The sequence below is a fragment of the Momordica charantia genome (genome assembly GCF_013281855.1).
Source record: "Momordica charantia cultivar OHB3-1 chromosome 4 unlocalized genomic scaffold, Mcharantia_2.0 BLBB01000004.1, whole genome shotgun sequence".
NCBI classification, from domain to species: domain Eukaryota; kingdom Viridiplantae; phylum Streptophyta; class Magnoliopsida; order Cucurbitales; family Cucurbitaceae; genus Momordica; species Momordica charantia.
In genome coordinates, this window is record NW_028275162.1 from 17,921,343 (window position 1) to 17,933,791 (window position 12,449).

Sequence of the window (12,449 nt, forward strand, 5' to 3'; positions counted from 1 at the left end):
CCGATAATCACGCCGCAGACAGTTGCTCACATCGGCCCCTACCGAGCTCCCCGGTAGGTCAGACCTGAGCCAGGTTCACCTCGGCCCTCATACTTAGCATTTGTCGACGTTAGTGGCGGCCATCTCGGCTCTCCGAGCTGGGCATGACTCATGAGCCATCTTGGAGCACCAATAGGGGTCCTCCACGTGTCCAGGGTATTCCCTTCCCCAAACACCACCGTTGAAGAAGACAGAGGGAGAGAGCGAGAGATGAGGGAGAGAGGGAAGAACGGGAGAGAACGAGAGGGAAGAGAGAGAATTGAGATTTCTAATTTAATTTAATTACTTAAAAATCTATTTATAAAATGAATAAATTTCCTAAATTATTGAATTAATTTCGAATGAATATTTATTCATTTATAAAGTGAATAATTTCAAATATTTTGAAATAAAAAGTCGCTTATCTTATTTATCTAAATAATTATTAATAAAAATTGGTTAATTTAAATGAAATCATAAACAAAATTAAATCAATGGAAGGTAAACAAATAAAATGTTTGGTCAAATTCAAATTCAAAATGATTCACAAATATTTTAAGAGATTAAAGATTTTTTAATTAAAAAATTGAAAATGAGTAGTAAAGAAGCAGAATCTCAATCTCCTTAATTTTAGTGTATTCATATTCAATTTAATTCACTTTAATTAGATGTGAAAGTATCAAATTTAAAATTTAATTTAAAAAATTATTGAGTGTATCTTTCCCCCTATCCTTACATGGAAAAAAAAATAATGGCTCGAGAACGAGAGAGCACCAGATCTGGAAATCGAAATTGCTTCTGAAGCCATGAAAGATCTGAAAGAAGTGAGAGAGAAACGTAAAAGGAGGAACATCATGGTCATTTGCACAAATTCCCCCCCCCCCCCCATCTTCTCCGACGGCGCGGGAGAGAGTGCTAGTGGGGACAGTTAGAGAAGCTACCCATCTCATTCCTGAGTGAGCGCCGGCAGCGATCTGGGTTCTGGCGATGGACACCGAGTCATCAACTTCGGAGCTGGAGTTGGGGGAAATAGCCTGGAATGCAGCAATGGTTTTAGATCCCGTTGGTCGCTGAAATAGGTGGCGCCGCCGTGGTCGTAGATGTGAGTCAAAGATGAATCTTGAGTCTCCATTTGGCTGTCGGAATATCGCACCATCAAATCACCGAGGAAATCTTCGAGCTTTGGCTGGTGGTGCTGCTGCTGGTGGGTTTGTGGATGAAGAAAGCTCGTAAAAATCGGTTCTTTAACAACAACTTTTCGCTGCTTTGAAGTCCATCCATTAACAAAACTTGTGATGATTTTGGCTCCGTTGCAGCTGTGCTATTACTCCATCCCTCAAAAACACCCAGTCGGAGAAGATGAGGAAGAGGAAGAGGATGAGGATGAGAGGGAGGAGAGAGGAAAAGAACTTAAAAAGCCACGTAATCTAAAAACAAATATAAAATTTAATTAAAGTTGACAAACTCATTTAAAATTTACCGCCTCATTTGCCACGTCATTTTCCATAGGTACCATTTTGAACTATTTTTTAAATTTCAGTGACTAAAAATATCTATTTTAAAACCTCAGAAACTAAATAGACACTCAATTCAAACTTTAGAGACCAAAATCGTATTTTTTTCCTATTTTTAATTATAATTAATAAGAATTGTGAAACGTTTGTAACTATTTTATATAAAGATTTCTTTTGCAATCGTCGCCACCGTGCGAGAGGGACAGTCCGATGTCGCGACCGTCGTGTGAGAGAGAGGAAGAGAGACCTCTGGATGGAGATGGTGGTTTTGTTTGTGATGAAAGGTTAGAGCAATGCATTTTAAACATCGACCCGTACCGACTTTCACTATAACCAAACCGAACTCGATTCGGATCGATTCATCGGATCAGTTCGGGCACTTACACCAGTAGTTTCTTTACTTATTCGGTTGTTTTTCTCAATATTTTGTATTTTCTTATATTTTTGTTATATTTCAACTTTTAGTTTTTATTTAAAATGCAATAATAATAATTTTTCGATTGTTTTTCTCACTCTTTTGTGTTTTCTTATATATTAGTTATATTTCAACTTTTAGTTTTTATTGAAGATGCAATATTAATAATTTAAAAAAGACTTAGATTATGTACCATGTTCAAAAAGTTCAAAGATTATATATTTGTTTTTTTATTCACTTTTTTCGTGGCTCAAATAAGAAATCAAAGTCAATTTTGTTTTATATTTTGTTTTTTTTATGCATTGTTATATTTAAGAGTAAAAAAAAGTGAAAAATATATGAATATGTTAAGTTATTTATGTTTACCCGTTGTATTTTATTTATGAAAATTTTGAATAATTTGTTGCATTTCAATTTTTTCAGTCACACCGAAACTTCGATTTTGTGAGATAAATATGGAGAAAAAAAATTGGTTTGATAAACGTGGCGAGAAAAAAGAGTCAAATTATATTAAAAATTTTAACTATTTAATTAATTTTTATGTTTTTAAACTATAAAATAAAATTATGAAACGAAGAAAAGAATGGAAAAAAACCAGTCTTCCCTTCGCTTCCCTTCTCTCTCCCTCCCCAGCCGTCAGGCGACGATCGACGGAACTCCAGAGGCCTTCAGGCGACGATCGACGGCGCAACTCCAGCAAGACCCACGAGCCCTCCCTCGCCGGCGACGCGAACTCCCGTAGCAACGCACCCCGGCGACGGCGATTTCCACCCGGACGACGACGACCTGCACGAACCCGCGATACCCTCCCTCTCGCCGGCTAGAACCGACGGCGCGAATTCCTCTACAGACGCGGAATCCGACAACAGTCCGACGACCCACGAACTGGACGACGCATCCGCAGTAGCGACACGACAACACGAAACCAGAGCCGACAGCGGCGGCGCGAGCGTTCCGCCAGCGAACCCAAATCCGCGACGCCTAGTCCCCGCAACCGTGACCCAAGACCCCGAACAAAGACAGAACTGTGTTACCCACTGGTTCAGCAAAGACCAAATCGATTCGGTGAGAACCAAATTACTGCCTTTTAGACTCAGTTTGTTATGTCAGAACCAATTACTTATATTTTAAAAATTTATCTTTGCTTAGGAAGCAAACCGATCCAAGAGATGAGAGAACGTTAGGCATGGTTTAGTAGAGCTTACTTGGGAATGTTTGTTATGTGATTGTTTGTCCTAGTATGCTTGTGATGATTAATTCTATGATTCATATTATATATCGAAGGTTATGATTAAGTTGTTCGTTGCTGGTATAGTTTTGGCATATTGGATTAGTTAATTGTTGTAGTAGTTTCTGTTGAGTTGTGATTATGGAAGTATGTCGCTTGAAATATTGTTTGGTTCTATTTGTTGAGTACAAGTTGGGGTTGGGGATTTAAATTCACGACCTTTTGGTCGGAGATAGATGCCCAGACCTCTTCTCCGGTTAGCTTGTTTTGCTTCTATTTATGAAAGCATATTGGAATATTTGTGAGAAATTTGTTATGGTTTTGGTTGGTTGCAGGTATGGAAGGACATATTGCTTGGTTGTGTTTCTTTCCGTAAGCATGTACGTTCCGTGGTTATGAAAACATGTTGGATTTTGTTGTTATCGATGGCAACTTTCTCTCCATCAATCTATGGGTCTCCTTCTTTCCATTTTGCCTTTTGTTCAATTATTATAGTGGTTGCTATTGTGCAGAGGCTAGTGACTTTTTTTCCCCCTTCATTTTTCCTTTTTTTTTTTTTTTTTTTGACAAGACACAAGATATGTATTGAAAAAGGAAAGCGAACAACCTCAAAAGATGTAGAGGCTAGTCCTTCATGAAAATAAAATTTCAGATGAAGGCATTTTGCACTTAGTCTTTTCTCTTACAGATGGTCTTAACTTTTTTTCTTGATTTTTTCCAATTTGCTCGATTTAACTTTCAACAGTGTAAATAATAATCCACTGATTATTTCTTAGTTGCTTTTCAAGATGGTTGCTAGATGATGTCAAATCTTGATATATTGAATTAGTGCCAAATAACGACAACAAAGGTATCATACATATCTTTTCTAAGGACAAGGCTTAGTTGTCTCAATATGTATCTTTTTGATTGCTTATTGTCTGTGTATTGGACATTAGTTTTTATCTAGAAATATTTTTTCTGAATGAACTTTATATTAGTTATAAAAATCGGTATTAAGATCCAAGATGGGTTATAGATATATTAATCTTTAGGAATGACAAGATTTTACTTATAGTTGTATGTTTAAGAAGTGAACTACTTCCTTCATACATGTTTGCTATTGCCACATAGATTAGCATTACCTTATCTATACCATGGATGTACATAGAAGTGACTCTTTTTTGTTTTTTCTTATCTAGTCTACTTGAATAATTTCTTTACTTGGGTTTCTCCACTCTGCCACTCTTTATCTCCGTGAATTACTCTTGAATTTTTTATCTGGAAGGGAGAAAGAATATGGGATATGAAGTAGGTTGTAAATTGCCGATTAAAATTTTTATTGCTCTCGATTTTGGATTTTTGAGATAGTTATCTTGCATGAATTTTATTAGGGCAAGAGGCTTGGGGAAGTCATTGCGAAATTTCAATGGCATCAAGTGTGCAACACTGATGTCACAGTTCCCGACTTCGATTGATAATCTACAGAAGATTGGAGTAATGGTAATTATTCATTTGCTTTTCCATTGCAGAGATTAAACAATTGATCTTGCTAATATATCATTTCTAATCAAGAATGTTAAGAAACTCTTGATTAGGAAAGGATGATTAGAGCTGATCTTGCCAATTCTACACTATGTTGCTTACTTTTACCTCCTGGATTTTCGAGGTAGTTGTCTTGCAGGAAATTTAGCATGGCAGAGGCTTGGGGAAGTAATTGCGAAACTTACATGGCGTTGAGTGCAGTGCAGCAGCGTACAGTTATCGACTCTGATTGATCATCTACAAGTGATTGGAGCTCAATGGTAAGTCTTCACCTGCTATTTCATTGCAGAGCTTAAATAATTAATCACTGTTCCTATCAAGGATGATGATTAGAACCCAACGATGGGGTAAGATAAGTCTTTCTATCAACACAAAACCAATTAATATTGATGGTCATACTGTGTGCATAACTTCTTATTGTCAACTAGATGGTTTTTAATCAAGAATTCAGAAGAAAATGAACAAGCAAAGAGTCAATCTGCGAATCAAGAAAATCCACTCAAATTTCACCATAAGTACAAAAACCCACAGGGCAGAGTGATTTGAATTTCAGCAACTCTGTTGTTTTTGTTTTTCAGGCGTTTCAGTTGCAACAGCTTCAAATTTGCAAAAACTCATCATCAAAATTTAAAGTGTAGCTGTAAGGATCATACCGGAACTTGAACTGTTGCTTTCCTCCGTTCTTGATGACTTCCTTCATTGATGCTCTCATCGTCCAGAAGAGTTGTCTGAATTGCTTCCTACTGTAAGTATTTGATAGGAATGGCCTTTAGGGGTATTTAGGGTCATTATTAGGGTATGAAGGGTATATTGGTAATTGTGTTAGGAGGTTTAGTTATAAAATAGAGGGTAGAGGAAAGGATGAAGGTATCCAATTGTTTGGTGGTTTAGGCTTGAGTAAGAATACTCAATAGAGGGGACGGTCCAAGTACCTCTAATAATTGGGTTATATTGTAATCCTTTTATCTTATATATTTCAATATATTTTGGGTTCTATCAGTATTCAACCGTTCTATGCCTCCCACCAATCCCATTTGTACAGCGTAAATCTCTGAACTCTAAGATTTCTCCTTGGAGTCATTGGAATGCTTGAATTCCATCAACTATGGTGCTAAAGACAGAGGAGGAGGAGAGAGGGAGATCTAATAGCACAGCCAGCAGGTGCAGTGGACAGAAGCAACAAAGGAAGCTGCCTATATTCAACGGTATGTCTTTGGTCTTTATCTCTTTTACTCTTTCATGAGCAGAAAAAAATATTTTATGTTCTACCAAACTTCTTAACCATTCTTTACGGTTCTTAATAGATATATTCTTTTTAAAAAGTAAGGAATAAACTTTCTTGTTAACATTCTTAAAAAATCAGAAAAAATTTCCACAGGAAAGGATTGAAACGAATCAAACTTTTCTCTGTTAGGAAATTAACGGAAATCCTGTTTGTTATTCTTCGTAAGTATAATGGAGTATTAGTCCAAAACCCCACTTAACAGGAACCGAGCCTTCTTATGGTTCAGAATAAAAGAAATCAGTTGGTCAAAAAACATTTTAGTTATTATGTTTTGATTTTTGGTTTGTGCGCTTTTTTAAGGAAAAAAAATGAACATCTACAATAAAATAGAAAGTAATGTTCTTATTCTATGTGCACATGAACTTTACTGTTGGAAGCTGAAAGTGTGTTTGGTAAAAGAAAGAAAAAGTTCTACATTTTAGATTTCCAGTGTTACAAACAACAAATAGGATCTCTCTGCTGCCTGCTGGATTTGGCTTCAATGTACTTTTTTGATGTTTGTTATAGTGATTAGAAAAATGGTATGTGATTTTCTTCATGGTAGAAATTAAAATGGAAATAAAAGCTCAATGATAATAATGGGTTATGGGTAGAATTCTATGTGCCTTTTTTACTTGTCTTGGGATGCCATCTTCTCATTAAGAACCTGTGTTTAATGTCTCAGAAATTTTCAAAGCAACTTATCCTACACTTATTTAGTCGCCTTTCATTCTAGTCATTGAGATAACATCAAGCTTACTATACAGATCTGTCCCACGAGTAGTTGACCAACTACTCTTCAGTAATAACAAGAGCAACACCTGTTATCATCACATAAACAAAAGCATACATTTCAACTATGTAGTATCTAATGAAGTTGTAAATATATCACTAATGTACCTTATAAAAGCATGTCTCATATGTTTTCTTTTATGCAATGGTTGTTAACTTGTATAAATTGATGTTTGACTTGATTTTAACGAACTATAATCCTAATAATTATTGATTAACATAGATAATTCCAATTCCAACTAGTAATTATAGTACTACTCATTTGTGTGTTCTAATTTTCACTATATTTACAATTATTTTTATAGTTATATATATATTTGTTGTAACAATTTGTCTCAAATATGCTAAATTTGCAGGAAAACAAAAATTAAGCCTCGTGTACATGTGCCACATGTTATCCATACTTGGCCTATGTCCAATCTATGTGTACACTTAATCCCACCGGAGCCATCTCTTATTTATGTCCTGTGATTTGTCTCTCTAGCCGTTGGAAAGTTTCCAAAATTATGCAGCAACATCTTATCCGTCCCTACAACATCGTTGCTCACCTTGTCTCCAAAACACCATTTATTTCCAACTCGATCTCCTCATCATCCTCTCTTTACCAACCAGCCTTAGATGCTGCTCACAATGGATCGAGAATTCTATTAACCAACTTAAATCATAAACAATGTAAAGAGCAACCAGATTTCTCAATTGGTTCCCCTTGTAGGGTCCAAAAACTCGTTGCTTCCCAGCCTGATCCACTTCTTGCCAAGGAAATTTTTGACTACGCTTGTCGTCAACCCCACTTCTGCCCATCCTCCTCCTCTTTCCTCATTCTTATCCTCAAGCTGGGGCGCTCCAAATACTTCTCTCTGATTGATGATCTTCTAATAAGCTCCAAGTCCAGAGGCCACCCCATCACTCCAACCATCTTCTCCTACATTATCAAAATCTATGGTGAAGCTGATTTACCGGACAAAGCCCTCAAAACCTTTTATACCATGATTGAGTTTGGCTGCCAACCTTCGTCCAAACAGTTGAACCGCATACTCGAAATTTTGGTGTCTCACCGTAACTTTATTCGACCAGCTTTTGACCTTTTCAAGAATGCCCGTCATCATGGAGTGTTGCCCAACACCAAATCATACAACATCCTCATGAGAGCATTTTGTTGGAATGGAGATCTCAGCATTGCCTACACACTGTTCAACAAAATGTTCGAACGAGATATTACCCCAGATGTCGAGTCGTACCGGATACTAATGCAGAGTTTGTGCAGGAAGAATCAGGTGAATGGGGCTGTAGACTTGCTAGAAGACATGTTAAACAAAGGCTATGTTCCTGACACATTGAGCTATGCCACTTTGTTGAATAGTTTATGTAGGAAGAAAAAGCTAAGAGAAGCTTATAAACTTCTGTGTAGAATGAAGGTGAAGGGTTGCAATCCTGATATTTCTCATTACAATACAGTTATAATGGGATTTTGTAGAGAAGGGCGTGCCCTTGATGCCTGTAAGATTCTGGAGGATATGCAGTCAAATGGTTGTTTGCCTAATTTAGTGTCGTACCAGAGTTTGACTAATGGATTATGTGATCAGGGGATGTTTGAATTGGCAAAGGATTATGTGGAAGAGATGACATCAAAGGGTTTTTGTCCACATTTCTCTGTCATTCATGCGCTCGTTAAGGGTTTCAGTAATGTCGGGAGGATAGGCGAATCGTGTAGCGTTCTTGAAAACGTTCTAAAGAATGGGAAAGCCCCTCATTACCATACTTGGGATATTATAGTGTCTGGAATTTGTGATGTTGAAGACACGGTTGAATTAGGTGAAATTTTGAAGAAGATTTTGAAGAAAGATGTGAAAAGAGATACTAGAATAGTGGAAGCAGGCTCTGGTTTGGGAGAGTATTTAATTAGGAAGTTACAATCCAAATCTCGAAGGGCTTGAATTTCTGTTGTGCATTCATGATTGAGTTTTTGTGTAACCTTTGTTCTATTGTATCTTTTTCTATCGAGTAATCTTCAATTATTTTACTTGTGTACATAAACTTTATTAGAGTGTTTTTTTTTAATTAATTTTAAAAATATATATTTTGGTTTACTTTGGCTATTGAAATAGTTGTTGGCAACTGTGTTTAAGAATGATTCAGTGTTGTGGGATTTGTAGTTTGACAATCCACTCTAATCAAAGAAAGTTGATCTATTGAGCATGTTGTACTTTGTTTCAATCTTTAATTGAAGGTTAGGATTTGGGAAGAAATATTTTGATGGACTTCCTCGAAGGGCAAGGGTACTTTCTTGATTACAGAATGCAAATTATATGTTTTGTAAATTTCAATTCTAAGAATGTAGAACCAAACACCTCATTTGATTTTAGGGAAAATACAATTTTGGTCCATGCGGTTAAGTTGACAGTTTTTGATTTAACATTTGTCACCTCACCTTACCACATTATTGTTCCCTAAGTAATACAAATAAAGTAGCTTACTAAGGTAGATTTACAAATTTCGTACTAAAGCAATAGTTAAAAAAACTATACTCTAACGTATCTCACAGAAATGTAGCTTTTGCTTGGATAATTGGTGTGTAGAAATGAAGTTGGTAGCTTTATATAGAATTTGAAAAAATATAAAGAAAAGTGAGCAAAGAGATTTATGGAGATTTAAAGAAATTGGTGGAGATTTAGAGAATTTGTGAAATTGAGAGAGGATTGTGGAATTGAGATAAATTGGGTAAATTTGATTACTTCATATTTTAATGTGTCACATGTCTCCACATGATTCGTCCACGTCGTCCACCACGTCATCAAAATCGTTGATGTCATGTTAGTGCCACATCACTACCACATTGACATAATTTGACTATTAAATGTCATGTCACCTGCCACATCATCTGCCACGTCATCTTGCCACATTAAACGTGTCGGCTTCTAATTGGTTAAGATTGTCCACGTCACTTACCATATGTGTTTTTTCTTCCCAAATTTGTTTTGGCTATAAATTATTCGTTTGAACTCCAATTTGAGTGATTCAAAATGTGTTGGATTCGTCTTTCGGAGTTCTATGCAATAGACACTTTGAAACACTAAAAGCATTAGTAAATAAAGTTTCTTATCATCAAAATATTTGACATGATTAATGCTCGTAAAGCTAACAATCTCACCCTTTTTTATGATGGCAAGCCACTTGAAAAAAATATTTTCAAAGTGACATGAGTAGAATAATATCAAAAGAATTCAATCACGAATGAATACTTCAATCAATTAATTAATGTAAATTAATTATTGGAAGTTAATTTTGATTGATTTTAAAGCTTTATACAAATATATCATTTTGCTAAATATGTAAATATTGAATATTAGTTAAATAACATTTACTATTAATTGTTCAATTGATCATTGTACTAAATTGCCAATATAGCTAAATTGTAAATTTAAAGTTTAGAATGCTAGTATAAAATAATTTAAAAATTAAAATAATTTATTTTATTTTATTCATTTTTTGAATTAAATTTCATTCGTTATTAATCAATGTTTACGATGGCATAAAACACATATTTCTAGACTAATCACACAGAATAAACATATATATAAGTTATTTTCTGACAACTTAATCCCAGACATATATTCAACCAAACACAGCTCATGCATTTTATTCACAAGTATATTAATCCCAAGTTACTTTTTTGAAACATTGAACCAAACGGCCTCTTAAGGAGTGTTTGGTTCCCTGTTTTGAGCGTAGGGTTAGCTAAGTCAAACTCATCTTTGTTTCACATTTTTTATAAACTTAGGTTCGCTATAGTAATTACTACTCTACCCCCATGTTGCTACAGTAAATACTATTCTATCCCGCGAGTTTGGTACAGTGCTTTATCACTACTCCCTTCTAGAAAATTTTATCCTTACTTTTCAGAATTATCATACAGTACATATTTTGTCTTTAATCTCTCTCCTAGAAATGCATTAACTTTTTAATAAAAACATTAGTTAAATAAGAAAATTAATTAATTATAATTTTAATAATAAATAAGTAAATGAATTTAATTAAAATTGCAAGTAATAAATTATTAATTCATATATCGATAATTTTTTTTAATCGTAAATTTCATGAGTGAGAACTAAAATTAAAAAACGAAGACTAGTCAAATTGAGTTAATTCGATCAGTTGGAACCATAACGGTAACGTAGTTCAATTTTCTTAAACTTATCTGTCAACTTTAACAAAAACTAACCTAATCATTTCATTTATACTCGTTATAAACTTCATGTTCTAGAGCAATTATAATGACAAATTTATATGCAATAATGTATGTACACACTTGGTTCACAAAAATATTTAGAAAAAAAAAGCAGTAACAAAACTAATTAAATATTTATTGTACAATAATTATTCAAAAATAATTTAGATTAATAAACTATTCATGCTTGAAATATTAGTTACTAAATAAATATTATTATATTTTTTAATCACACATATATAAATAATCTAAATTGTTTTATTATAAATTCAAAATTCAACCTATGACATACAAATTCATTTATCTAAATCCATAATTTTTCTCAAACTTTTTAAATTAGTGCAATGTAAACATATTAGCATAATTAATTAAAGAAATTATTCTATACCATGAATGAATTTAACTATTTTGATTAGTTTGTGTTGAAGTTAATAACTTTGAAATAATTATTATTTAAAATGTCTTAATTTTTAAGAAAATGTCTAAGTATAAAAAAAAAGTTAAGCTTAATGAAAATTTTGATAATAATTAGTAAATAAATTTAGTTAGCATAGTAAGATAATTAAATAAACTTATTTCGTGAAAAATTGCATGTTGGATAAATTTGTATAAAATAATTATTGAAAAAAAAATTAAGCAAACAAATTTATTTAATTTATTTAATGATAAATGAAAACTATACTTCCTAATTCATAAGAAAATAAAAATTTTAATTTAATTTTAATTATTTCAATCAGCTAATATATGAACTAAAATATATCAATAAACACAATTTTAGGAAAAAAAAAATTGAAAACACACGTTATCAAACACAGACTGTTTATGCAAGGATATGCACAACAGTGTATTTCAGATTGCAGCTCGAACTCGGCCTCCGGACCGATCTAAATACTTGGGCGGACCTGCACAAAAAGGTGAGCACTCCGACGATCAAGTCAGTATAGGTCGGATTCCCAGTTTAGTTCGAGGTCAGAAATCATCGTACCGGATCGTGGAGTGAAGTCCTCTACTTATGGGTGGTAGCCCCGCTAATTTCGCGACGGTTACACCCGGTAATCTCGGGACCGACGGTTATACCCGATAATCACGCCGCTGACAGTAGCTCACATCGGCCCCCACCGAGCTTCCCTGTAGGTCGGACCTCGGCCAGGTTCACCTCGGCCCTCATACTTAGCATCTCTCAACGCTAGTGGTGGTGATCTCGGCCGTCCGAGCTGGGCATGACTCATGAGTCATCTTGGAGCACCAATAGGGGTCCTCCACGTGTCTAGGGTATTCTCTTCCCCAAACATTGGCCCCCTCTCTGTCTGGTCCGATCTCGACCTGGCAGAGAAGTTCATTCGACTTGCTTTGGACGCGTGGCGACTTCCTATTCGTGGGAAAATATAACCGTTGCGGTAGATTTATCGTCGGAATATTCAAATATTCCGACGCTTCGGATCTTAGGGAGGATCCTAGCCGCTCGTTGA

At 34.9% G+C, this 12,449-nt stretch overlaps 1 protein-coding gene across 4 annotated transcripts; it reads left to right on the top strand.

Annotated features, from left to right (window-relative positions):
- Positions 1-2,518: 2,518 nt before the first annotated feature.
- LOC111024821 (oligomeric golgi complex subunit-like protein) lies at positions 2,519-8,857 on the top strand. 4 transcript variants are annotated; one of them, XM_088123183.1, is made up of 6 exons: positions 2,519-3,012; positions 3,511-3,555; positions 4,549-4,657; positions 4,828-4,959; positions 5,278-5,904; positions 7,112-8,857. In XM_088123183.1, exon 6 carries the CDS (start codon positions 7,178-7,180, stop codon positions 8,687-8,689), a length of 1,512 nt encoding a protein of 503 aa, XP_087979309.1. In that variant the 5' UTR covers positions 2,519-3,012; positions 3,511-3,555; positions 4,549-4,657; positions 4,828-4,959; positions 5,278-5,904; positions 7,112-7,177; the 3' UTR covers positions 8,690-8,857. The 4 variants fall into 4 exon arrangements, with proteins under 4 accessions (XP_087979309.1, XP_087979310.1, XP_087979308.1 ...); XM_088123184.1 differs by lacking the exon at positions 3,511-3,555 and having other exon boundaries at positions 5,278-5,444; positions 5,700-5,904; XM_088123182.1 differs by lacking the exon at positions 3,511-3,555 and having other exon boundaries at positions 5,278-5,444; positions 5,742-5,904.
- Positions 8,858-12,449: the final 3,592 nt, after the last annotated feature.